General features: G+C 36.6%; 1 protein-coding gene across 2 annotated transcripts in view; it reads left to right on the forward strand.

The window, feature by feature from the left end:
- The window catches only part of DMTF1 (cyclin D binding myb like transcription factor 1), a 45,145-nt gene that overhangs the window by 9,572 nt on the left and 9,022 nt on the right, over positions 1 to 26,551 (forward strand). Inside the window, exons 2-12 of one of the 2 annotated variants that reach the window (XM_081243696.1) lie at positions 598 to 720; positions 2,115 to 2,231; positions 3,151 to 3,273; positions 9,103 to 9,197; positions 13,157 to 13,271; positions 14,045 to 14,121; positions 19,599 to 19,756; positions 20,873 to 20,905; positions 21,801 to 21,910; positions 23,991 to 24,219; positions 25,445 to 25,596. In XM_081243696.1, the coding sequence (XP_081099822.1) occupies positions 2,123 to 2,231; positions 3,151 to 3,273; positions 9,103 to 9,197; positions 13,157 to 13,271; positions 14,045 to 14,121; positions 19,599 to 19,756; positions 20,873 to 20,905; positions 21,801 to 21,910; positions 23,991 to 24,219; positions 25,445 to 25,596 (1,201 nt within the window). In that variant the 5' untranslated portion in view covers positions 598 to 720; positions 2,115 to 2,122. Of the gene's footprint in view, positions 1 to 597; positions 721 to 2,114; positions 2,232 to 3,150; positions 3,274 to 9,102; positions 9,198 to 13,156; positions 13,272 to 14,044; positions 14,122 to 19,598; positions 19,757 to 20,872; positions 20,906 to 21,800; positions 21,911 to 23,990; positions 24,220 to 25,444; positions 25,597 to 26,551 lie in introns of those variants that run through there. The other variant, XM_081243697.1, reaches the window with a different exon arrangement.

The following is a 26,551-nucleotide window of genomic DNA, read 5'->3' on the forward strand; positions in this document are numbered from 1 at the left end:
TCAAATCATTTCAGATTTTGTAAGTTTCACAATACATTCAAAAGCTTTCTTGTAATTTATGTTTTCTGGCCTGATTGTTTAGGATTCCTTTTTTCCCACAGATCCCTGGGCAGAGTTGTTAACAGATATTATGTAGTTTCTAATGCTTTAAGATGAAATATGGTACTACATTTAAAGAGAGATGTTAATTGTTATAAAGAAAAATATAGTTACTGGTAATATTTGTGGTATTGTTGGTTGGTATATACCCTAGGTCATGTTACATGTACCCAGGTCTACAGTTCATAGAACCACTGGTGTAATTCAACCTATTTTTTCTGAGAAAGTTTGACTGCCTGATGAGGGGCAACTTGGGCTGAGAAACTGCCTATAAACTGACTTAGTAGGCATAGGATCCCATCATTTCTTCCCTTCATTGGAGGATTCTTTCAGAGGCTGATTTCCAAAAGGTCTACTTACGGAAGAATTCTGGTATTGTCCTTCCTCTTCTAGTTGAGACATCACAGAGGCTTGAGGCTAGATTGTCATCAACATACTGCTAGCACACAGTTGTTTGTTCTCAGTAAGCCTTATTGTATAATGCTGTTACTTTTTCAGAGTGTTGCAGAGGTAGGAACATGGAGGAGAAACAATCTGGATAACATGAAAGTGATGCTGGTGGCCAAGGGAAGGCAACTCGATTCTGTGGGAAGGGCTATAGCTGATCCATCTGTTTTCTAGGTAAGCATTCCTTTGTTCCAGGGACCTTACCTCATGATTTGCAAATTTTAGTCATAACTAAATCATGACCTCCACTTATCTTTAATTGGGGAATGGCATCTTTACCATTGTAAAATGAATGATGTCCTTTTAAAACAGTCATTTGTACAGTAGAACTTGAGTGAATCAGTAGATCTTCACCATGTAAATGTTAATAGCTCTTAAGTTTTTCTGCTAAGGGAAAATGCATTTGTGTAAATGGCAAATATATGTACAGACTAATATCTTGTATATAGCAACCAAATAAATATTGAATGATTAATACACATCAAGGCTTATGTCCTCTGTATTATTTAGTTGGTAAAAAAAGTATGTGGACAAGACCAAAATAGAGTATTGAGGCAAGAACTTCATTGAACATTACAAGGTAAACCCGAAGACTTCAATCAGGCCATTGATTACAATATAGGGCATTTCCCCCTGTCAGCCATGAGATACTGTATTCAAAGTGCTGCTTATTCAGTCTGTCTGAACAAAAGGGAAATAATATACGTGTAAAATAACAGGTAAAGGCACTTTAAGCAAAATCCAGTTCTCTATTTCAAAAGAAGACCTAGATCCATGTCTATTAGGAAAACAGTTTGGTCAATGACAAATATATGTACTTGTTCAATATGAAGAAAACAGCAGGAAGAATTATTTAGTGTTCCTGTTTTTCAGATAATAATAGAGCTTAAATACTTTCAAATAGTGTTTTAGAGAAGTAATTCTTAGATTAAGAGAAAAGTTGTGATGGGTCTTCTGGTAAAGAATCAGAAGGTAAACACCTATTTGAATATATCACAAAGCTGCCAATAAAAAAATAACTAAAAAGTGGTGTGAGTTTTTGCTGATATGACAGACAACTTGGAACAGGTAGTCTTTCATTGGATGTGATAAAAACAACTCTTAAAAAAGTGAATGCTGTAGGTTTTTAATTAATCATCGCATTTAGATTCTTGCAGATTATTACAGCTAATTCTAAATAATTGGTATAAACTTTTTTTTTTTCTTTTTGCGGTACGCGGGCCTCTCACTGTTGTGGCCTCTTCCATTGCGGAGCACAGGCTCCGGACGTGCAGGCTCAGCAGCCATGGCTCACAGGCCCAGCCGCTCCGCGGCATGTGGGATCCCCCTGGACCGGGGCACGAACCCGTATCCCCTGCATCGGCAGGCGGACTCTCAACCACTGCGCCACCAGGGAAGCCCCTATACTTTTGAAAAAAAGTTTTGAAACCTGAAACATCATTGCAATTTCACATAAAGAATACTACAGGCAGATACAAATTGTGGGGGGGCGGGATTCTGTGGGCTACTTTATGTTCATACTTGGAAATAATTTTTTAAACCCTAATCTGAAACCTGTTCTTACACAGATTTGAGTATGAGCACAGTTGAAGAGGATTCTGACACAGTAACAGTAGAAACTGTGAACTCTGTGACTTTGACTCGGGACGCAGACGGGAACCTCATTCTTCACTGCCCTCAGAATGGTAGGAGAACCTGCTGACATAATTGTATTGGGTTGGCCAAAACATTCAAGTTTTTCCGTAAGATGTTATGGAAAAACCCAAATGAACGAACTTTTTGGAAGTTTTTTTTAATTCACTCACAGTATAGGAAGTTGCTTTTTTTTTTAATAAGCTTCCCATGGTTTTTAAGAATATAGTTCAAGTTCTTTAATTTGGTACATAGGCCTCCCATCATCTCAGCTTTCCTTGCAGCTTCATTTCCTGCCACATTTCATGTAGTGGTATTCCAGCAGTTCACAGCTATTTTTATATTCCTAACATACTTAAGCTTCTCAGACCTCAGTATGACTGCATGTATTACTCCTACTGCCAGTTAATAATCATTTCCCCCTGCCTTCTGTTTCTTTTTGAAAGTTTAAGACACCTTTTCTAGAAACCCTTCACCTCCAGTCTAAATTAAATGCCTGTGTGCTCATATAACAGCCTCTTCATTCCACCTTCATAGTTCTTATTACACCATTTTGAAATTGTTAGTTTAGTCATCTCCTGCACTGTACTATGAGCTCCTTGACAGTCAGGGTATCTCTTATTGTTTTGTTTCTCAAACTTAGGTAATGGTATGCATTCAGTGAATGTTGTGAGTGAATTAAATAACCGACCCTTGTCTTTACATGTGAAATATTTGGAAAGCCAGGTAGTCAACAGCACAAAAGTGTGATGTTTTAAAAATTGGCACCTTTGTTCATAGTTCCTTGTCATAAAAATAAGAGCTGAGGTGCTGCAGTAAGCGTAGAGAGGACAGTGAGTCTCACTTGCATGACTGGCTTTAGTTGACATAGCAAATCAGTAAGAAGATTATTTTACAGTCATTACTTGTTGAAGATTTTGTTTTCTCCTTGTTGAAGATTTTGAGATTTTTGTTTTTGTTTTGTTTCATTAGAAGCTGATGAAATAGACTCAGAAGATAGTATTGAACCTCCACATAAAAGGCTTTGTCTGTCTTCTGAGGATGATCAAAGTATTGATGATTCCACTCCTTGCATATCAGTTGTTGCACTTCCACGTAAGTCACTGAGTATTAACATAGTTTCCTTCTGAATCCAAATTTAGATTCCAAGAGATTAAATTGGCATTTCAAGGTAGACTTGGACCCATTATTTTTCTCCTCTTAGTACAAAAAACCTCCTTTTAACCAGCACTTAATGAGTGCTTATTTATGTGCCAGGCATGGCTCTGAATACTTTTACATATATTGCCTAGTTTAGTTTAATCTCTCAACCTTTTTTTTAATTGCCCCCCACTCCCGAGAGCCTTTTTAGACCATTTTTTCATCATCATGCTCTCCCCCATGAAATTGTAATACCACAAATATACTGTTGTTGTTTTTAATGTACTATATATATATATATATATATATATATATATATATATATATGTCCTTGTTGTTTTTAATGTACTATATATATATATATGTCCTTGCTTTCTTTTTTTTTTTTTTTTTTTTTTTGCGGTATGCGGGCCTCTCACTGTTGTGGCCTCTCCCGTTGCGGAGCACAGGCTCCGGATGCGCAGGCCCAGCGGCCATGGCTCACGGGCCCAGCCGCTCCGCGGCATATGGGATCCTCCCAGACCGGGGCACGAACCTGTATCCCCTGCATCGGCAGGCGGACTCTCAACCACTGCGCCACCAGGGAGGCCCTGTCCTTGCTTTCTTAATAAAGAGAATAAGATCTTTTCACCTTCTCCCAAGAAGCATATTCACCCTCATTGAGAAAACACTCTCTAGAGTGTTCCCTGTGTTATAAATGAGAAAACTAAGGTATAGAGAGGTGTAATAACTTGTCTAAGGTCATACCCAGGCATTCTGGTTCTTGTAGTTTATGTTCTTTTCATGTGGTATATGGCTAAATGGAAGTTAGACCGAAGCCTAATAAGTTTATTCTCATTAAGAAAGTTCTTAAGGGACTTCCCTGGCGACCCCGTGGTTAAGACTCTGTGTTTCCACTGCAGGGGGCATGGGTTCGATCCCTGGTCGGGGAAACTAAGATCCCGCATGCCGCATAGTGTGGCCAGAAAAAAAAAAAAAAAGCAAAACAAAGAAAGTTCTCAAAATGTTTATATTCCAAGATCATTTAGAGTAGACTGGATTTTAAGAAGATGTAGTATTTTGAGTGGAATACTGTTGGTGAAAGACTACAACCCACCAACTGTAATGTTAAATTATTTCTGGTTTGTTTAGCAAAGAATATGGAATCTTGTTGAACTGTGGTGGCCCTCCAAAGCTGGAGTAGATCAGCCGTAAAAAGAAACGAAATTGAGCTATTTGTAATGAGGTGGATAGACCTAGAGTCTGTCATACAGAGTGAAGTAAGTCAGAAAGAGAAAGACAAATACCATAGGCTAACACACATATATGGAATTTAAGGGAAAAAAAATGTCATGAAGAACCTAGGGGGAAAACAGGAATAAAGACACAGACCTACTTGAGAATGGACTTGAGGATATGGGGAGGGGGAAGGGTAAGCTGTGACAAAGCGAAAGAGAGTCATGGACATATATACAGTACCAAACGTAAGGTAGATAGCTAGTGGGAAGCAGCAGCATAGCACAGGGAGATCAGCCGGTGCTTTGTGACCACCTAGAGGGATGGGATAGGGAGGGTGGGAGGGAGGGAGCCGCAAGAAGGAAGGGATATGGGAACAGATGTATATGTATGACTGATTCACTTTGTTATAAAGCAGAAACTAATAAAAATATATATATTTACTTTTTTTAAAAAAAGCTGGAGTAGATATCTTAGTCCTTGGCGATGGGGTTGGGGCACAGGGCTGTTGGGGGCACTCTCTGCACAAAGGAGGGTCTTGGCATATCCACAAACTTTTATTTTGCAGTCAGCATCAAGCAAGATCACATCATCATCTAGTGGAAAGAAACTAAGCCTAGGTTTTCACTGTGGAAACTCATGTCTTCATAAACAGATATGTACTCTGTATTTGGAGTTAATTGCTTATTGAATTGAGCAGAAAAGAAACCATATTATATAAGTTTACTATGAGACTGTTGAGAAATGGTGTTAATGTTAATATTGCTTCCACCTGTGGAATATACAAGCATAATATATTTCTAATTAAATGATCTCTCCTTCTAATGATAATTCATATGATTTTTAAAACTCTCTCCTAATTTGACTATTATTATGTTATGACTCAATTTTAGAACATGATTAGGCTATCTGTACAAATACAATCCTATGTAGACATTTTCTAAGCTAGAATTTTTTTAAATTCAGATATAACTGACATTAACATTATATTAGTTTCAGGTATACATAATGATGTGGTATATGTATACCACATCATTATGTATATGTATATATTGCAAAATGTTCAGCACAATAAGTCTAGTAACATCCTTCACCACACAGTTATCAATACAATTTTTTTTCCTGGGAGAAGAACTTTAAAGATCTACTGTCGTAACAACTTTCAAATATACAGTACAGTATTATTAACTGTAGTCACCATGCTGAACAGTACATCCACAGGTTATAAAATAAAATAAAAATATTTAATTCAGCCAGGATTTTTGAGTGATTATTTTGATGTAAATTTTGACTGGTTAATTGATTTGGTTAGAGTGCCTTGAACATTATTGTAGGTTTGAACTACACGATATTTTGTTCTATTTTATGGTGTGTTGACATAAAAGCACATGAGCTATTTGATGTTGGGTCATAGCATCACCAAAGAGGACATTCTGGAGCCTAATTTACAATAAGACTGAATTTGTGAAGAGTGGCTTGAAGTTCCCTGGATTTGTAAAAAGTATGTTGATAAAATCAACTTAGGAAAGTTTCTACATTTAAAAAAAGTCACACAGGGCTTCCCTGGTGGCACAGTGGTTGAGAGTCCGCCTGCCAATGCAGGGGACACGGGTTCGTGCCCCGGTCCGGGAAGATCCCACATGCCGCGGAGTGGCTGGGCCTGTGAGCCATGGCCGCTGAGCCTGCGCGTCTGGAGCCTGTGCTCCACAACGGGAGAGGCCTGCGTACTGCAAAAAAAAAAACCACACACAGAAGCATGAAGTCCTATATCCATCACCATCATCTGGGACTGATTAAATGCACGAGTAATTTATGCTGGACTTCATGGAGATGAATATTAGTTTTAATGATTTAACTTTAATTCAGGTTTTCTTTACATGCTTTATAAAACTGATAAAAAGTTATCTGAGCCTTAAAAGTTCTCTTAACCCTCATGTTAATCAGTGCAGATAACTTACCACTTCTTTTTGCAATCATCTACACACACTTATTCCATTACCTATTCATTGTTAAAACTCTTGGTGATTATTGGTTTAGAGGATTGTTGGAGTTACTAAGCCTCTGATTCCTTTTGTTCTTCACACGGCCTCATTTGTCATTCCCATACCACTCTTGCTATTGCATATTAACTGGAGTGTATTTGTAATTACTTCAGATTTTGTTTTCCTACCACTGATTCCTATCTTCCAGATTACTTCCTCTCATACTTTGGCGATCCTTTGCCCCACCGGGACCCATTGACCTTACCACTTTTAAATTATTCCTTCTTCACTTGTATCCTTGTTTCCTCCTTACCTAGTTTCAGTTTTCATTATAATCATTATAATCATTGTCTTGCATTTATCCTCAGGTCCTTTTCTCCTCCCCCCACCTCATCATTCTTTGATGAAACCACAACCCTGGTTCAATTTGTCTGCCTATTTATGTCTATACTGGTACAGCTAACTGAAAGAGATTGGAGAAAAACAGCACAAGTAAGCTGACCAGTCTCACTTTAAATTTATGATCATTAACTTGAAATGGGCTCTTAGTGTTGCCTGCCAGTCATGCCATACTTATCTAGTGTTCTTTCTCCCACTCTAAGATGACTGTTTAATACATTCTGAAATCTCCAATACTTCTTCCACCTTTTTCACTCTCAACTGATAGCCTTGCTTCCTACTTAGAAAATTTAAGTGGCCAGAAAATAATTTCTGTAAGTTTCCACTACCATAGATACACACTGACTTGTATCTATGTCCATATATTCTGTCTTTTCACCCAGCTAAGGCCAACCCTTCAGTGTACTAGACCCCACCCCTTTTGTCTACTCAAGGACATAGTTGTAGTAATTCTTTCCTTTCTCCTCTGAATCATCAATGTTGCATTCTCTATTGGATTATTCCCATCAACATTTACAAACACTATAATTTCTTCTTCAAAACGTCCTGTTAGCCCACTGTGGGCTCCCATCCAGTTTCTCTCCTTCCCTTTAGAGCAGACTTCCTTGGAAGAATTGCCTATCCTTGCCTCCGTTTCTTCTTCCTTTGTTCTGTAAACGCACTCCAGTGAGTCTTTCACCTCTATCACTACACCAGAACTGTTCTCCCCATGTCTCCAGACACTTTCTTTTTCTTCTTCTTCTTTTCTTCTTTTTAGGTTTTTCCAGAGACCTTCTTGTTGCTAAATCCAATGGTGATTTTTTTAGTCTTTGTCTTACTTGATCTGCCGACAATTTTCAATAATTTTATCACTCCCTTCTCCCTGAAACATTTTGTCACTTGGCTTCCAGGGAAGACATTTCTCTAGTTTTCTCTCTGTCCACTCCTTCTTAGTCTCTTACGCTGACTAGTCCACATCTCCCCAACCTCTAAATGTGGAGTGCCCCAGGACTCAGTTCTTAGATTGCTTCGGTTTTCCATTTTTACTCACTCCCTAGAATTCATGGTTTTAAGTCCTGTCTCTGGTAATGACTCCCAGATTTTTTCCAGTCCAGACTTCTCTTGACTCTAGAGGTTTAGTGGCTATCTCAAACGAGTATGTTTAAATCTGAGCACCTGAAACATCCTACATTTTTAAACTTGCTTCTTCTACAATCTTCCCCATCTCATTAATGGCAGGTACATTCTTCCAGTAGCTCAGATAAAAAACTTTAATTCCGTCGTTGACTTTTCACTTTCATATTTGGTTTATCCACACATCCTCTTGGCTCTACCATCAAAATGTACCCACAATTTGAACTACTTCTTATCACCCTCACTTGCCTTCACTCTAGTCCAAGCCACTGACCTCTCTTATCTAGATTATTGAATTCGCTTCTTCACTGATTTCCCTCCAGCCTGTGCTGCCCTTCAGGCTCTTTTCCCCTTAGCAGCCAGAGTGATCCTGTTACAATAAAACTCAGTTTATACCACTCCTCTAAATCTTCCAATGGTCAACCCACTGGAAGAGAGTTAAAGCCAAAGTCTTTACAGTGGTCTGTGAGTCCCCACACAGTATCTTGATTGGTCTGCTCTGGCCAGCTACACTGTCCTCCTTGCTGTTCCTATGAACAATCTAGGCAGGCCCTCATCTCAGAGCCTTTTTGCACTTGGCTTTCCATCTGCCTGAAGTGCTTTTCCTCAATATACCTGCATGATATATGATATATGGACTTTATGGATAAAGTCCAAGTGTTGGTGACTTTTCCTGGCCTCCTATCTAAAATTCAAACACTCTCCCCCACTCCCAACACATTTCCTTTCGTGCTTTATTTTTTCTCCTTAATACTTCTCCAGCATAATTTCGTGTTCATTTTGTATCTTTCCCCCTAGGCTATAAGTGCCGTGAAGGCAGAATTTTTGTTTTTTTTGTTTATTGTTGCCGAGAACAATGCCTAGCATGTATTAGGTGCACAGTAGATATTTGTTAAGCAAATATATGTATATGAATGTATACACACACACACACACACACATATATATGTGTAGATATATTGGCAAGGAATATGTTAAGAAATTAGATGATCACATACTTGTTCCTTGGGTATATTTTTTAATAATTAGAAGCTGCCATTATTATTCTAGAGTTGAACTGTTCTTTTTCTTGAAGTTTCAGAAAATGATCAGAGCTTTGAGGTGACCATGACTGCAACCACAGAGGTGGCAGATGATGAGATTACTGAGGGAACTGTGACACAGATCCAGGTATAGTAAGTCTTTTTACTGGATACAAGAAGATTATCCTTTACACATACCTTAGGTGATAAAATGATGAGAATATATTCTGTCTGACAAAGGAGCAACCACAGAACAGAGGTTGGACTTATTCATTCAGATTTCCATTCCCCACATATGTGAGTCTCAGAATTGTAAGCAACGATAGAATTTTAAAATTCGTTCCCTGTAGAGTGGTTCACATCTGTTGAAGCAGATGATGCATGGGCATTCTTTATCCGCTTGGAGTGATCTCATTTGAGCTGTTAAGTAACTTTAAATTTTATCTACCAGTTATATATGATACTGATTGGGATATAAAACTTTTTAAGACAAGTTTTACCCAGCAGTTATCTGTAGTGACAGATTTAGAACAGCTCCATGTATTCTCTGCCCTAATGTGAATGAAAGCTGGTTATTTCAAATAGATTTTAATTATAACAGTTGTAGTTAAGGTAGTTCCTTTTGGTGCCTGTAGGACTAGATACATTTTACTGCATGTTCAGAGGTTAAATAATAATTAGCCCTTTTTCCTACATGAACTTCTTTATTTGTCTCATGAGTTATTTCTGCCAAAAGTAATCAGAATTCTTTGCTGTCTTCAGTAACCAGCAGCTTAAATATATTTTACTTGTAAGTTTATTTCTGGCTGATTGTTCTTTCTTTTTACTAGCTTGTCCTTTTGCTTCATCTCTTCATTTAATAAAATACTTTTAAGTAGACAGTAGACATTGTACCATTATTTTTTGTATGTGAAGCATCACAATGACCCTTCAGTTAAGAAGTAAAGTTACAAGTTGATATGTAACATCAGGGACTAAGGACATCTCAGGTAGGAGTACTGTGAATGGTTTGCAGTGGGGAGCTCCAGAGTGGTTCCAGAATGACAGGATTTCCAGAGAAGCAAGTCTCCAAAATGCTTCAAACAGCTTTGAGCCAAGCTGGAGATCTCATAATCTACCGTTGGGTTTCAGTGGGAATTTGGACACGATTTTTTTTCTAAACCCTCGGAAATAATAGGGCACATTCTTTCTTCAAAATGGGTCTTGTCAAATTCATTTCAGATTCAAAGACTATGTAGTCTCACTTCCATTCCATTTTTAGCACATTGAAAATAACTATATACATATGTGTGATTTGGTTTACAACCTAGTTATTATAAGATTGAGCAGTAGCAGTGCTAGTTAGACAAGTTATACGGTTTTGTTTGGATTATTTCCGAAGACTTAATGAATTACAATTTAATATTAACCTCTTGGTTTGTTATTACCATTTTTATGAATGAAATAATTAATAATTTCTAAATTTTTTAATAAGATTAATATTAGGTTGGGAGTGAAAGTCAGCACAGTTAAAAGTTCAGAAATAGTGTGCTTTTTGCTGTGCCCTTTTGTGTCAGTCTAGGTGTAGTTATTTCACGTAGTTTAGTAGCTAATGCCCCTTCCCTCATTCCACTGATGCGACGAGCTTGAAAAACAATTAGAAACTAAAAAAATTCCCAATGTATGTAGTACTTTGTGGTTGCAAGAGGTATTTAGTGAATGAAATACTTATTTTTAGATTTCTAAGCCTGTATATGTTACAGATGGGAAACCCTACAACCAACTCAAAAAGGCTTCATTTAGAAAGCAACAGCATGCTAATAAAGCCTAAGTAACTTTAAAAGATTTATGTATAAAATAGCAAAAAATGGGGGTAAAATACTGTAAAACTTATTACTATTTACTAAAATACTTATTACTAAACTTATTACTAAGTATAGATAGATAGCCTTTCAGGTACCTAAGTCTCCTTCTATACTCACTTTTATTGACAGTGCTGAATATTACTACTAAAATTTAATAATTATTTACTTCATTTCACGGCTTTTCATGTTTAACATTATATGGTTTAAGTAATAATTGTAAGTCTTCTTCAGAAAAATTTGAGCCATAAGGCATTAAGTGTTTGCCCAAAGACAGCGATTAATTGGCATGACAGGTTTATTTGTGAGATTCATAGAGTGGGCTTTGCTGTATATTTAGACTCACTTTGGAAAATGGTGATTTTATTCTTTTAACGAACTAATTAATAATATAAGAGATCATCTCAGGATATTTTTTACATTACATTTCTTAAAAGTAGGTATTATATGTATCAAGGTCTTTTGATAGGTCTCTGTATTGCCCTTGATGAATAACTCCTGTGTCAAGTCTTACAGAATTGTGATCTTCATAATATAAGAGGCCTTCGATATCATCTGTCTAGTCTGTCTCAATTCTCAGCTTTATAAAGTCCTCTTAATCTTTAAAAGAAAAAGATCTAAAATGTATGATGCATAAATACAGGGTTATAAAACTTTTCATGTTTGTTCCAGTGATTTCTAGCTTTTGCCTATGGTCTTAGAAAACAACATTTTTATAAATACAAAATATTCATTACCACCAAATATAAAAATAAAGTAGGTGACAGTAGAGGCATGGCTTTTCTCCTCATTGTGCTTTGATTGTTCATGGACAGTTTCTCTGTTTTCGAAGGGAGATGGGTTTCATATCTTCTTGAAAGTAGAGATCCAGTTTCTGCCTACTCAAAAAACAGTTCAAACTTTGTTAGGACTTACCTCCGGAAAGTGGCATAGGTTAGTAGTTGATCCAATCCAGAGACAGAACTGGGTTGAGTGGTCACTAGGCATGTGACTCTCCCCTTATCCTGGTCTGCCTGTAATAGGTTTATACCTGATATGGTAGCAGTGTTGCTAAATCTTCTTCACTTACACTATAGCTCTCTTTAGCCCAAGGCCAAGTCTCTTAAAAACAGCTTTGTTCCTGCAGAATTTGCTGGATTAGGTATGTCCTTAATTGAAAATGTACCTGGTGAGCTTCCCTGATGGCGCAGTGGTTGAGAATCCGCCTGCCAATGCAGGGGAAAGGGGTTCGAGCCCTGGTCCAGGAAGATCCCACAGGCCGCGGAGCAACTAAGCCCGTGCGCCACAACTACTGAGCCTGCCTGCCACAACTACTGAAGCCCGTGCGCCTAGAGCCCGTGCTTTGCAACAAGAGAAGCCACCGCAATGAGAATTCCACGCACCACAACAAAGAGTAGCCCCCGCTTGCCACAGCTAGAAAAATCCCGTACACAGCAACGAAGACCCAGCGCAGCGAAATATAAATAAATAAAATACATAAATTTAAATTTAAAAAAAAGAAAATGTACCTGGTGATAGCTTCATGAATATTACTGAAAGCCACTGAACTGTATACTTTAAAGGGTGAATTTTGTGATGTGTGAATTGTATCTCAATAAAGCTTATTTTTTAACTACACATTTCTTGTACAGACTGTTTTACTGCAATAATAATAAAAAGTAGTACCATATAGTTCTTTGAAAGAAGGTACATGAAGGAGGGTAGGAATCAGCTCTAGAGGTTGGCTAAAACAAAGTTGTCAGTAAACAATAAACAAATCATGATTTTGCAGTAACATCTTTTGAGTTAGCCTGTTAATCCTTTAGATTTAGCAACACATTACATTACAGATGACTATATATTTAGGTAGCAAACTACCTGTGAGGGCATGAATAATCATGACATCAACCCCACCATTTCCATTTTATTTTATATATGAGTTTGTTTTACATATATAAATATACAAATGGCTTTGAGTATCCTGTATTAATTTAAATGCTTAATGGAATCTTAGCCAATATTCTCTAAAATTCAAGCTGCTAGTACTGACTTACTTGCTTAATTGAAGGTCATATTTTGTTAATGCAGATAATTTTGTTTTCATACTATCTTATTAAAAGAACAAGAAAATATTTGTCTTTATAAATTCAATATAATTTTATTATATCTAAAACAAGTAGATTTCACATTATTAGAGTTTTATAGTGCTTAGCATTAAAAACAAAGATGAATCAGGTTGGGTATTAAATCAGGCTGCTACTTTTTTTTTCTCTTTTACCTTTTCAAGATTCTACAGAATGAGCAACTAGATGACATATCTCCCTTGGGTAATGAAGAGGTTTCAGCAGTTAGCCAAGCATGGTTTACAACTAAAGAAGATAAGGATTCTCTAACTAACAAAGGTAAGAGATACTGTGAATTTTAGTGTCCAGTGGAAAAAATGGACATAAAGAAGAGCTTGTAGTCATAAGGATTCTGAGTTGGGCCTTCATAATTATGGTTGAGTAGTTACAGTAATTGAGCCTTTCTAATTGAATTAAATTTGGCTCTGAGTGGGACCATGAAACCAATATTCAATTTTTCAAAGTTCTGCTACTAACTTTGGTCTGATAAGTGGCTTAGAGGTTTAAAGTAACAGTGTTTATAGTGCTGCTGTGCTCATAAGGATTGCTAGGAAGTTACTACAACAAAGTGGAGGTTGTGTATATGCCACTCTGAAGTAAGGAAAGGAAACAAAAAGTAAGTAAATTGATTGTTTTCAACCACTGTACAGTAAGTACTCACTAAAAATAAACTATTCACTTGGTATCCAATATATTATGTTTACCTTGTCCTAGAATCTTTTATACATGTTTTGTTGCCCATAAAATTTATTTTTCACTGGAGGAATTTTTCAGAAAGTTTTGAGGGTGATTTGGCTTTTGTATTTATAAGTCCTATACTGCTGAAAGGGTAAGAGATGTAACTAAGAGTAAGTAATATTTTTTATGAATCTTTTACTTATCATTATCTCTATTTAGTAGGGTCAAATGTATTCTTTCTTAAAAACCAGAGGTCACAAAAGCAACTTTACCTGGGGATTTTTCAGATTTCAGATGAGAGACATTAAATTAGCTACATTTTATTCCTCTCAAGGAATAATATTTTCTATAGCATTACTTGTTTTCTTTTAAAGGACATAAATGGAAGCAGGGGATGTGGTCCAAGGAAGAAATTGATATTTTGATGAACAATATTGAACGCTATTTGAAGGTATCTTATGGCATATTTTTTTGTTTCACTAATTTTTTCATCGCCAATTGCAAAAAATATCAAAGCAGCATATTGTATATAGTACTTAGGAGCTTTTCAGTAATTATGTAATGGATGACTGGCTAATATGTTGTAGATTAATAATTCTCAGTTGTATGATTACAGTATACTTTTAAGCACATTTTGAATTCTCAGTTTAAAATAGCTTTATTGCTTTAGTTAATACCCTGAAGTTTAGGCAGAATTTTAATAGCCTCTCAGAATCTTAAAGCTCCATCTTTTCAAGCAGCCTATAGATTTAAGATTTAAATTTATGTTGTGTAAAGTCTAAGATATGCATCTTCTTTGAATGAGTTTATGACATCACACTAGTCTTTCCCCTTTAAAAAAAAATTTAGTTCATTTTCATATTCAGGCTTATATCCTGTTACTTTCATCATCCTCTTCATTAAATGTCTGATGAAAACAGAATTTTTGAAGCACTAGAAATGTGAGTTGCTTTAACAAAAAGTGTTGGCTTTCATATGCCTGCCAACAGTCCATGTGGAAATTCTGAGAACAGGTGAAGAATGATATAAGGCTCTGTACCCTGTGAGTGATAACATGTTGTTAACTCTTCATGAGAACAAAGAAGGAAGAGTTTATTCTCAGGGTTAGGACAGTTATGGAAAATATTTGGAAGAGCAGGATTTGAGCTGAGTTTTAAGAAAGGGGTGGGAGTTAGGGGTAGAATAGGGCTGGAGGGAACAGCATAAGTAAATGATGAGCGTTGAGGATTCAGAGTTCCAACCCAGAGTATGTTAAACTAACCCCTTTAACCTGAACCAAGATAATTAGCTTCTAGAACTTGGGCTTTGAAGTCCAGACCAAAGAATTAGAATTCTATCCTATAAGAAATGAGAAGAACTGGTAACTCAGTTTAGGGAGAGTTCGGTCAGGTAGATCTGTGCTCTTCTCAAGGAAATCTTTCCAGAGACTTGCTGACCATCCCAGTAATGGAGTTATGTTCAAATAGTGCATGTTTGAAATGGAGACCATTACCATTGTTTGGGAATGGAAAGTGTACAGAGTTTATTTAACTATTCTCTTATTGTTTGATACTTAGTTTATGTACAATTTTTTACTATTTTAAATACACTGCTGCCTAGAATGTCCATGTTTTTAAGCTTAATTTTAAGCTGCACTCCTCCCAAACTACACTTTATAAATTATAAAGAGTAAAAAACTTCAATTCTTTATTAGTAAAGAAAGTTCCTTCCCACCAAGCTAATTGTTTTAAGAGAAACAGAAATATAGTGACCATTGAAATGTATCTAGAAGTGTATTAAAAGTTGTCCACTGATCACAAACACTTAAGTTAAAATTGGAAAAATTCTACAGGTTTAGATAAGGCAGCAATGAATTGGTAAAAACACTGAATTTGGGGAATTAAGAAGCTGGTTTCTTGTGTAGGAGATTGGATTAGATGATTTCCAAGGACTCTTTCAGCTTTATGATTAAGACTTTTAGATACCCATTTCAGGTGACCAGGTGAGAAGTAGTAAGGACTTTAAGGTAGTTGAAATAGAATTAGCAGGGAAAGACAGATAAGCAAGTAGTCTCTAAGGAAGCCTGGTGACTGAATATTGGTGAAGAAGGAAAATGAGGAGTGGGAATAATTAAGGGTTTTTTAAAAATTGAGGATGTTTGGGAGAATGATGATAGAATTGTCAGAAGTAGGAAATGTCCAAAAAGATGTACTGATCTTGGGAAAAGCTAATTTGTTTGATTTTGATTTTTGACTGTGATTTTCATTATGTGGTACTCCTACAGGAACATTGTGGAGCTATTTTTAAACCAATTAATTAAGTGTCATATATTCCATATTTTGGGTAAAAGGATAAGGTATTGTCATAAACAACAACAAAAAAAGGGGCAGAAAAATCTTTTCATCTCACTGTAATATCATCCCACAACACAGTGCCTTGCATGTAGGTACTTGTAAATATTTAGGTTTAATTGTTTGCAGAATTGAAACTGCGTAAAACAATTTTAGAAAAGATTCTAAAATTTTAAAGTTTTTACTGTGAAGTTTAATACATTCAGAAGAGTGTTTAAAATGCATATCAGTGTAATTTTACCTGTTTTGAAATTTATGTAAGTTGATTCTTTCTCTGGGCATTCTGTAACTGGCTTCTTTTGTTCAATATTGTGATTTTGAGACCCATCCCCTGTTGATTTTTTTTTTTTAGCTTTCATCATGCAAATATATATACCATAAGTTACACATTCCACAGTTAATGGTCATTTGGGTTCTTTTTAGTTTTTTGCTATTAATTTGTACAGATCTTTTGGGTGTAAATGGTATTTTATTATGGGTTTAATTTTTATTTCTCTGATTACATATTTTTATATGCTTGTTGGCCATTTGTGTTTCCTCTTTGAAATTCCTGTTTGTGTCTTTTATCAGTTTTTTCTGTGGGGTGGTTTATCTTTTTAATTTCTGTGATGTTCTTAATGTATGCTGGATACTAATGGTTTTTTGGTTGTGTTATAGATATCTTGTCCCAATTTAGTGGCCTGTCTTTTCCTTCTCTCTAGGTATCATTTGATGAAAGAAGATTCTTAATTCCAGTTTCAAAATTATCATCTTTTTACTTCTGTGTTTTTGCATGCTTGTTTAAGAAATCTTCCCCTGCCTCAAGGGCATAAAGATATTCTCACATATATAGTTTTGCCTTTCACACTGATTTTTTTCCTGTGGGTATGAGTTAGGGTTTCAGTGTTATTGGGTTGTAGTTGTTTTTGTTTTGTTTTGTTTTATATGGATGATAATTGTCCCAGCATCATTAGGGAATGTCAGTCTTTTCCCAGTCTACAATATCCATTCTGTCCTACTCAAACTTCCACAGATATGTTTCTAGGTTTTCTAATTTGTTCTTAGGTTCAGTTTCATGCCTGCACCAGTACAGCTCTGTCTTCAGAAGTCCCAATATCTGACGGGGCAGGTCTCTTCATGAGTGTCTTGGCTGTTCTTTGGCCCTTTGCTCTTCCATTATAAATTTAGAATCAACCTGCAAAGAATGAAAAACTGTTGGAATTTTTATTGGGACTACATTGAATCTGAATCAATTTGAAGGGAATTATCATCTTTGTAATATTCTGACTTCCTCTTGAAGAACATTTTATAGCTCTCCGTTTTAATTAGTTCCTCTTTAATGTCAGTTGATAGTTTTATGTTTCCTCTATAAAGGAATTGCATAACTTGCCTAAGACTTAGTCTTAATGCTTTTTTGATTTTGATGCTATTATTAGTGGGAATTTTTTTTTTTTTTTTTTTTTTTTTCTTTCTTTTTGCGGTATGCGGGCCTCTCACTGTTGTGGCCTCTCCCGTTGCGGAGCACAGGCTCCGGATGCGCAGGCCCATCGGCCATGGCTCACGGGCCCAGCCGCTCCGCGGCATATGGGATCCTCCCAGACCGGGGCACGAACCCGTATCCCCTGCATCGGCAGGCGGACTCTCAACCACTGCGCCACCAGGGAGGCCCTTAGTGGGAATTTTAAAAGATTTTTTATGAGCTTTGTCTAGAAATACAAATGACTTCATTGATTTTGTAACCAGCATACTTGCTAAGTACTCTTAAATAATTTTTGATTATAGATGTTTGGGTTTCTACATATATAACATCTGTAAATGATTCTTTTCTAATCTTTATGCTTTTTTAAAATTGGGGTATAGTTGATGTACAATATTATATAAGTTTCAGGTGTACGTAGTGATTTACAATATTTAAAGGTTATACTCTGTTTATAATTATTACAATCTTTATGCTTTTTGAATGTTGCATTTTATGATTGCTCTTACCATACCTATTGAGATTTTACTTTTTTTTCCATAAATCTTATGTGATTAATTGCTAATTTTCTGAAATTAATACAAACTCATATTCCTGGAGTAAGCTTACTTTTTCCATTGATTATTAACCTTTTTAAACATTACTGAGTTCAGTGTGCTAAAATATTTTGAGGATTTGGGGGATTTTTTATTTTTTATTTTATTTATTTATTTATTTATTTTTGCGGTACGCAGGCCTCTCACTGTTGTGGCCTCTCCTGTTGCGGAGCACAGGCTCCGGACGCGCAGGCTCAGCGGCCATGGCGCACGGGCCCAGCCGCTCCGCGGCCTGTGGGATCCTCCCAGACCGGGGCACGAACCCGTGTCCCCTGCATCGGCAGGCGGACTCCCAACCACTGCGCCACCAGGGAAGCCCTTGGGGGATCTATTTTAATGACTGAGCTTGGCCCGGAAGATCTTTTCTGAAACTCCCCTTGTCTGGTTTTGCTATTGAGATTATGCTAGCCTAATCAAATGAGTGGGGAATTGTCCCCGATTTTTATCTTTTTTTTAAAATAAATTTATCTATTTTTATTTTTGGCTGTGTTGGGTCTTTGTTGCTGTGTGTGGGCTTTCTCTAGTTGCAGCGAGCGGGGGCTACTCTTCGTTGCAGTGCTCAGGCTTCTCATTGTGGTGGCTTCTCTTGTGCGGAGCACGGGCTCTAGGTGCGCAGCCTTCGGTAGTTGTGGCACGCGGGGCTCAGTAGTTGTGGCTCACAGGCTCTAGAACACAGGCTCAGTAGTTGTGGCACATGGGCTTAGTTGCTCTGCGGCATGTGGGATCTTCCCGGACCAGGGCTCGAACCCATGTCCTTGCTTTGGCAGATGGACTCCCAACCACTGCGCCACCAGGGAAGTCCCACCCCCTTTTTATCTTTAGGATAGTTTAAAATCAGAATTATGTTTCTCTTAATTGTTTGGTAAGATTTACCTGTAAAGTCATCTTGGCCTGGTGTTTTCATTGTGGGAAAAGTATTAATAACTGATTAAATTTTCTTCATGGTCTGTGTTTATTAGATTTTCTTTCTCTTCCTGAGTCAGTTGGTAAGTTGACTTGTTCTAGGAAATCATACATTTATATAAGTTTTCAAATTTATTGCCATAAAATTTTCATAATGTTCAACTATCTAATCTCTATAGCATCTCTCCTAAGGGGCCATTTTTCATCTCTAATATTGTTTTGTCTTTTTTTTCTTAAGTTTTGCCATAAGTTTATCTTTTTGTTTTTATTTAGTCTCATGGATCTTTTCAAAGAACCAATTTTTAGCATTGCTCATCCTTTCTATTCTTGATTTGATTATATTAATTTTGTTCTTATGATTTCTTCCTTTTCTGCTTTCTTTAGATTTAATTTTTTGTAATTTTAAAAGGGGTTGGCAGGACTTTATTGAATTATATACAACTTATTTTGGGGATATTTAAGTATCATTGTATTATCTCTTGCAGCATTTTAAACTTTATATTTGACTTATTAATGAATTATCAATATGTTATTTTTCTAAATGCCATTGATGATTTTAACATAAAAAAACTTTTAAAAAGCATAGTATATCCATATGCATTTTATCAGAAATCCCTAAATCAAAGAAATGTAACCCATTTAGGCACGCGGAATAAAAGATGCTACAGAAATCATCTTTGAGATGTCAAAAGACGAAAGAAAAGATTTCTACAGGACTATAGCATGGGGTCTGAACCGGCCTTTGTTTGCAGTTTATAGAAGAGTGCTTCGCATGTATGATGACAGAAACCATGTGGGAAAGTATGAAAACTTGTAATGCTGCATGTTTTCATGTAATTTAGGGGAAATATTTAAGGAACTTTTTTTTAATAAAATTATGATCAAAGCCTTAATTGGAGATAGTTATGAATTACTGTTGAGTGATGTTAGTATTTTTAGTCTCCAGGTCTGTTTTGTAAATACGGTGAAACCTCATTACAATAAGGCCTCTTTTAGAAATTAGAATCTAAATTACTTTCTATAGGTTTAAGACTTAGCTGACTTAATACATCAAAGTCTGCTTTGTAGTAAAGTAACATTATAAAAAGTATAGTAGTGGTTAAAGATTTAGGAAGTGTAAAAAGAACTCTAAATTCATTGGTAACATTTTTCCTATTCATTTCTATAGTATAACATTTCCTAGGTCAGTGACTTTTTTTGTTTTTTTAATAAAACCAGAGTAGAAAATAAATTTCTGGATATAATGCATGGATTTCTGTTATCGGTAGTATCTGTGGGAAGCCATCGTATCTTCAATGCAATGATAATATGGTGTTGTTGACATATTTTAAATTTCTCTTTGGGAGTTTTAGGTGGTAGTAGTGTGGCTTACTAGATACTGCTTTTAAAAAGAACATTGCATTGGCTATATTGAGTACTTAGCCACTAAAAAGAAAGCCTTTACGTGGAGCAAGAATACATCAGTTGTCCATGCATGGGTAGAGAAAATAAAGAGAACTTAAAATTTTTCAGTGACTTGTGAGAATTGACCATAGATTTTCTTTTTAGCTCCAGTTTACCATGTCATCCATAAGTCTTTCAGAATAGCTATGATATTAGAGTACCTAAACCTAACTTGAAATAATGCAAGAGTTAGGCAACATAGGAGAAAATATGTTTTAAGTGTTGAATTTTCCTAGAGAAAATTGTTACAGTGCTCACTTATATTATAGCTTAAACTATTTGTTGGGGTTTTCTTTAATAGAGGCATTAATTTTGATTTTTTATTAATCTGCTTTGAAATTGGTTACTTTAAAAATGTTGTCAATATGCTAAGTGACTTAACATTTGGCTCCCTAAGTGAAATTCTGATTTTTATTAAGTTTTTTTAGCATTCTTTGTTTAACTGATCTTTTAAAAATTTCTTTAAATTTCTAGATACACACCTGAAGAAATTGAAAAGCTCAAGGAGTAAGTTTAACTTTAACTTTCTTTTTTTCATTAATTCTGATAGTTGTGTTTTAATTTTTTTTAATTTTTTGTTTTCTAAAGTTTTACTTTGAAAATGTCAAGAGATTTTTGGTAGACTGGTATAATTTAATCCTGCTGCTAAGCATAGTTGACCATGTAAAGAACTTATCAAATCTGTATCTGCACAGAGTAGCCATGTCCATAAGTTGTCTTCTCTTGTTGTTAGTGACTAAATGTAATGCGTCCTTAGACCAATAATAGGGGTTACAAAAGAGATTAGATCGCCATTCTTGGTGACCTGAAGACTAAGGGGAACTTACACACCAGGATCAAAACCAGGGTTGTGCTAATGGCTTACTTTAGAATGGCGAGTTGGCAAATGTTTCACTGACTATCTGGGCTGACTCTACCTTATACAGTCTTATTTTGCAGGAAACATAATTTTGGGACCATAAAGTATGGGTTAATGGATTGTATGGATCATGAAAAAAATAACCCGAAGGCTGATCCTGTTTATGATAATAAGGACTTGTGAAACTGTTTCAGGTGTCTGAGAAGAGCTTGTTAGGAGTGCTCAAAAGGGAAAAATCTGGGGATTGCCTGTGAGATTGTGTCAATAACCTGAGGGGAAATTTGGTCTTTTTTGAACACATATCCAAGTTACTTATTTCTTCTCTGACCCAGGAAAAAGGCAATTGCTGCCTGTTTTTTTTTCACCCACAGACAACTGTGGACCCCAAAAAAAGGCCACACTTTCAAACTTTGGCTCTCAAAGTATTGCTGCCCACAACTTCCAAACCAGTCAAATGGGAAGAAGAAGAATGAAGAATAAATGATGAAATTAAAAGGGAGAAAACAGTTGAACCAAATGCTGATTGGCAGACTCTTGTTTTAGGCTCCGGATAAAGCATGGCAATGACTGGGCAACAATAGGGGCGGCGCTAGGAAGGAGTGCCTCTTCTGTCAAAGATCGGTGCCGACTGATGAAGGACACTTGCAACACAGGTACTGTGAGTGCCACTGGGTTTTTTTGTCACCATTTGAGCTTCCTGCCCCTTCAGATACTGCTTTCTCTTCTGTTCTGAAAAGAGATTTGCCATTCATTGTAGTTGAGGTTTTATTTTCTAGTGTCCTTTTTCTTCAGATAGACCCAACTAATCCTTTATTTTTGTGCTCTGTGTAGTAAGGTGATATTTTTCACAGGGACACATCTCCCCAGTTTCAAAGGTTTTTTTTAGATCTAGCATGTTTCCATTTTGTAGCAATTCAGAACTGCTCCAGTTGGGGAAGTAACTATTTTTAGGTCTAATAGGTACTTTTAAGGCATATATGTAGGAAGTAATTTTAATTTAAGCCCATCTAACTATTGATCTTATGTTGGTAACAGCTTATCAACTCATATTTATGAAAAACTTTAGTTCTAGGCAGGTCCCAACTTAGGAAGAAGCTGTGTTCCAGAGGTTTGTATGTATTTTGCTTATTTCAAATTCAGAGTACATTTTTCCGTAGAAAAAACTCATGATTGGTGTTTCAGTCCCCAGGCCAGACCACAGATGCTCAGTCAATTCGTAGTGTATACAGATGTACTAATTGATGATAGATACTGTTAATCCTAACCTTTATGACCAACAAGAGTATTTAGGCTCCACCACCACCTCTCACTTACCTTTCTGAGCCTCAGTTTCCTCTATAAAATGAAGAAGTTAGAATAGATGATTTCACAGTTCCCTTTTCAGCTCTAATTTTTTCTGAAGGATCCATAATCTATGCTCAGTCTTTTAATTAGAAAAATAGTTATCAAGCTAGGCTTGAGCTTCCAGGGAATATAATTTTCATCCTCACCCACTACCCTGCTGAAGTGGAATCAGGAATGTTTCTTCCTTAACCACTCCACCAGCACTATTACCTATAAGGCACTGAAAACATAAATTCCACCAACTCTAATTCTGTAGTGAATGACAGCTTAATGAATGAAGCAGGAATGGGAGCTCTAGATTTACGATGGGACCCCAGAGGTTCATGTAAGACACTGAGTATAGAACCCCTTTTGTGAGCATAATGGAAAAACACTGTGCCATTCCCTGGTTGCCAGCCTGAGGGAATGCTCTGCCTGTTAACTTGCCTTGTTGCTGTGTATCATTTTGGATCAGGAGTTTTCTCTTTGGACCACGCCATGAGATGGCAGTCTGAGTTTCCCCTTCCTTTTTTGCCATGCTAAAATAGGAGAGCAGGACTTTGTCTTGAATCCATGATATCCAGAACTGTGCCTAGCACATAGATATTCAGTATATATTTGTTGAATGAATGAATGCCTGAAAGGCAAGCACATAGCCTTTTTGAAATTTTCCAGAAGTTTTCAGCTACCAGTAACAAAATGGAAACAGAGTGGAAGACATTTTTAAGAGGTTTTCTTTTTTTTTCCTGTTTTTCTGCTTAAGCTTTTCTAAGAAAAAGACTAGTAGGAACATGTGATATTATTAGTGGATTTATGGGTTCAAAAAAACTGAAATAGAAATATGTTTGATTATCAGTCTCAGACTTATATTTTATCACAGTAGCTTGGAGTTGGGAAAGGAGATGGTATAAACCTAGTTTTTATTTTTACTGAAATGGGTGGGAAGCCATAGGTGTTACTCTACTTGTCCCTTCTCTTTCATTCCTGTAAATAATGGTCTCTGTTGAGCTTATTACTTCACTTCTGCAGAGCAGGGAATCTTAGGTGGGACTAAGAAAAAAGTATGAATTTTTGTGTCCATCAAGCCATCAATGGAACACTTCCCAGTTAGGACTTAATATAATTTGAGAAAAAATAATTTTTTCTAGCTATGTTTTGAGTAGTTTTTCTTTCCTTAAAGAGTCAGTCAGTGCTTTCTATTAGGATTCTATATTTTCTTTTGTAGTACTAAGAACTTTACTGGGTTAGTAACTGTCTTAGCAGGTATATGCAGGTTTTCCATGTTTCATTCAGAAATAATTCTAATACTACTGCATACTTCCCATCAGTCTTTTGAAATACAGGGCTGAATCTGATTTGCAAAATAAGGAGAAGGTAGCAGTGGTAGTCTGGATGATTTCCTTCTTTCAGGGAAGTGGACAGAAGAAGAAGAAAAGAGACTTGCAGAGGTGGTTCATGAGTTGACGAGCACTGAGCCAGGTGACATAGTCACACAGGGTGTGTCTTGGGCAGCTGTGGCAGAGCGAGTGGGTACTCGCTCAGAAAAGCAGTGTCGTTCTAAATGGCTCAACTACCTGAACTGGAAACAGAGTGGAGGTACTGAGTGGACCAAGGAAGATGAAATCAATCTCATCCTCAGGTTGGTGTCCTAAATCTTTTAATAACAAAAGCTGCTTAATTGCTGTGGCTATCTAGATTGGCTTTCCTCTTTTGGTTTCCATAGATGCCTAATGTCTGAAAAGCATCCTTTCCATAGAGAGCCACTGTTTAAAATCCTAAATATTTCATATTGAGCTCTTTTTTGTTTTGTTTTGTGTTTGTTCCTTTTTTAGTGGATTTAGTGCTCGTGTAAAGTACCAGATTGAAGGCGTGGAGACTGAAGTCCTCTCTATATCCGCAGAACAGGTATGGCACAGGCAGCGGCAGTGCAGCTTTTCCACTGTCCCACCAATGTGCCTCAGTTCCTAGCCAAGAGGGACCATGTTGAGGGTAAGAGGGCTATCAGTCTCCATGCCCTTCAATCTTTGGCTACTATGCTAAGATTGCCCAGTCTACAGTTACCCCACACCTTTAAATTGGACCAAATTAGACCCTTCCATTTCATACATATCCAAAAATAGCTTTAAGATAATCCCAAGTTTAGTTTTTACATTAGTTGGTTTAACCATTAAGACTCAGAAACTCAAATGAGCAAAAATACCAGCAAGAAAATATCTGATACACTTAAGTAGTAGAAGCTGCTTTTGTGGCTACACCCTACTGAAAATCAAGATCATGACAGTTAAAACAACAAAACAAATAGACATTAAAACCCCAAATTTAGTTGTACTATTTTGTATTGATTGTGGTTTTTTGGGTTGCTGCCTGAGTATTGTTTTTATCTTTTTATCACTTTGTTTTGGGTTTTGTTTTTAATATAGTTTTTTCCAGCTAGTCATCTTTATAAATAGTTCCTTTCTAAGTAATTTTGTTTATTTTACAAATGGAAAAGCTCAGATCTAGGAAATAACTTATTATAACACACTATAAAACATTGTAGAACACTATACAACTAAACCTGTCCTTATCTTATTCTAACCTTTAGCTATTCCCTTTCCTTCACGGTGCTTCATCTGGTTCTGACCATTTATGGTACGGCCCATTGGTGGTACCATTAACAAGACTGCTACTGTGATGTTTCGTAGCTCTTAGCTGTGGAAGCAGGTCTGCCCTCCTGCAATCCATCCTTTCCTATGTACCTGAACAGTAGCATCTCAGTGACACAACCTGCCATTCCCTTTATTGCCAGTTCCATCATCTGTAGTTAGAGGAGGGTTCTTATGGAGAAACAAACATCTAACAGATGCTTATTTTGTAACGTGTAGGATAGCAGAGCTTGATGTAGCTGATGAAAATGACATAAACTGGGATCTGTTAGCAGAGGGATGGAGCAGTGTCCGTTCACCACAATGGCTTCGAAGTAAATGGTGGACCATCAAAAGGCAAATTGCAAACCATAAGGATGTTTCATTCCCTGGTAATGTATTTTTTGCTTCTTAAGTCCTTCCTTTGTCTTACCGTATTTAGTCCTCAAGGAATTAGAGGTTAGAAGTTCTTTGCCTCAGCTGAAGAGATATGAATCATAGTAGGCTTTTACTTCCTCTGCCCTATTTCTTTGGGTAACTGTCTTCCCTGAGTTGATATGATTTATAATTCTCAAAGCACCAAAGATGAACTATACACATCGGGCTTCCCTGGTGGCGCAGTGGTTGAGAGTCCGCCTGCATATGCAGGGGACACGGGATCGTGCCCCGGTCCGGGAGGATCCCACCTGCCACGGAGCAGCTGGGCCCGTGAGCCATGGCCGCTGAGCCCGTGCTCCGCAACGGGAGAGGCCACAGCAGTGAGAGGCCCGCGTACCGCAAAAAAAGAACTATACACATCTACACACATTCTTATCCTTTCACATAAACTATGAAGAGAAAATAAATTTTGCATGTATATTTTCACTGTGTACAAAGATGTAAGAACTTACATTTAAATCAACTTTTACGAATTTAATAATTTCAAATAACTGGGTTAGAGGAATTCTGTGATTTTGTAGAACAAAAGCTTGCAAATTTCTAATTTCCTTTGTTATGTAAATCTAGAGATCTTAGGTTTACTGAAGTGAGATATAGCATACTTTCCACTTCACTGTCTGCTTTGTTCTTAGACACGGAACTAAATTGTACAGTCTGTATGATTTAGGTAATCAGATTCCCTCCCATTGGTATAGTACTCCAACGTCCATTTTTGCAAAGGAAAATTAAATGCTGAGGAATTTGGCTTGATAAAATGTGATTTTTTTTTTAAATACCCAGTTATAAATTTATTTTACACTTTAAAAATTATAAATTCTGGTATAACCAGGAGAGTGAATGAATACTAATGTAACATGAACCCAGCTAGATTGCAGCATTACCTGAGAGGACTGATGTAGTTTATCATGA

The sequence above is a fragment of the Mesoplodon bidens genome, assembly GCF_964165515.1.
Source record: "Mesoplodon bidens genome assembly, chromosome: 9".
Lineage (NCBI taxonomy): Eukaryota > Metazoa > Chordata > Mammalia > Artiodactyla > Ziphiidae > Mesoplodon > Mesoplodon bidens.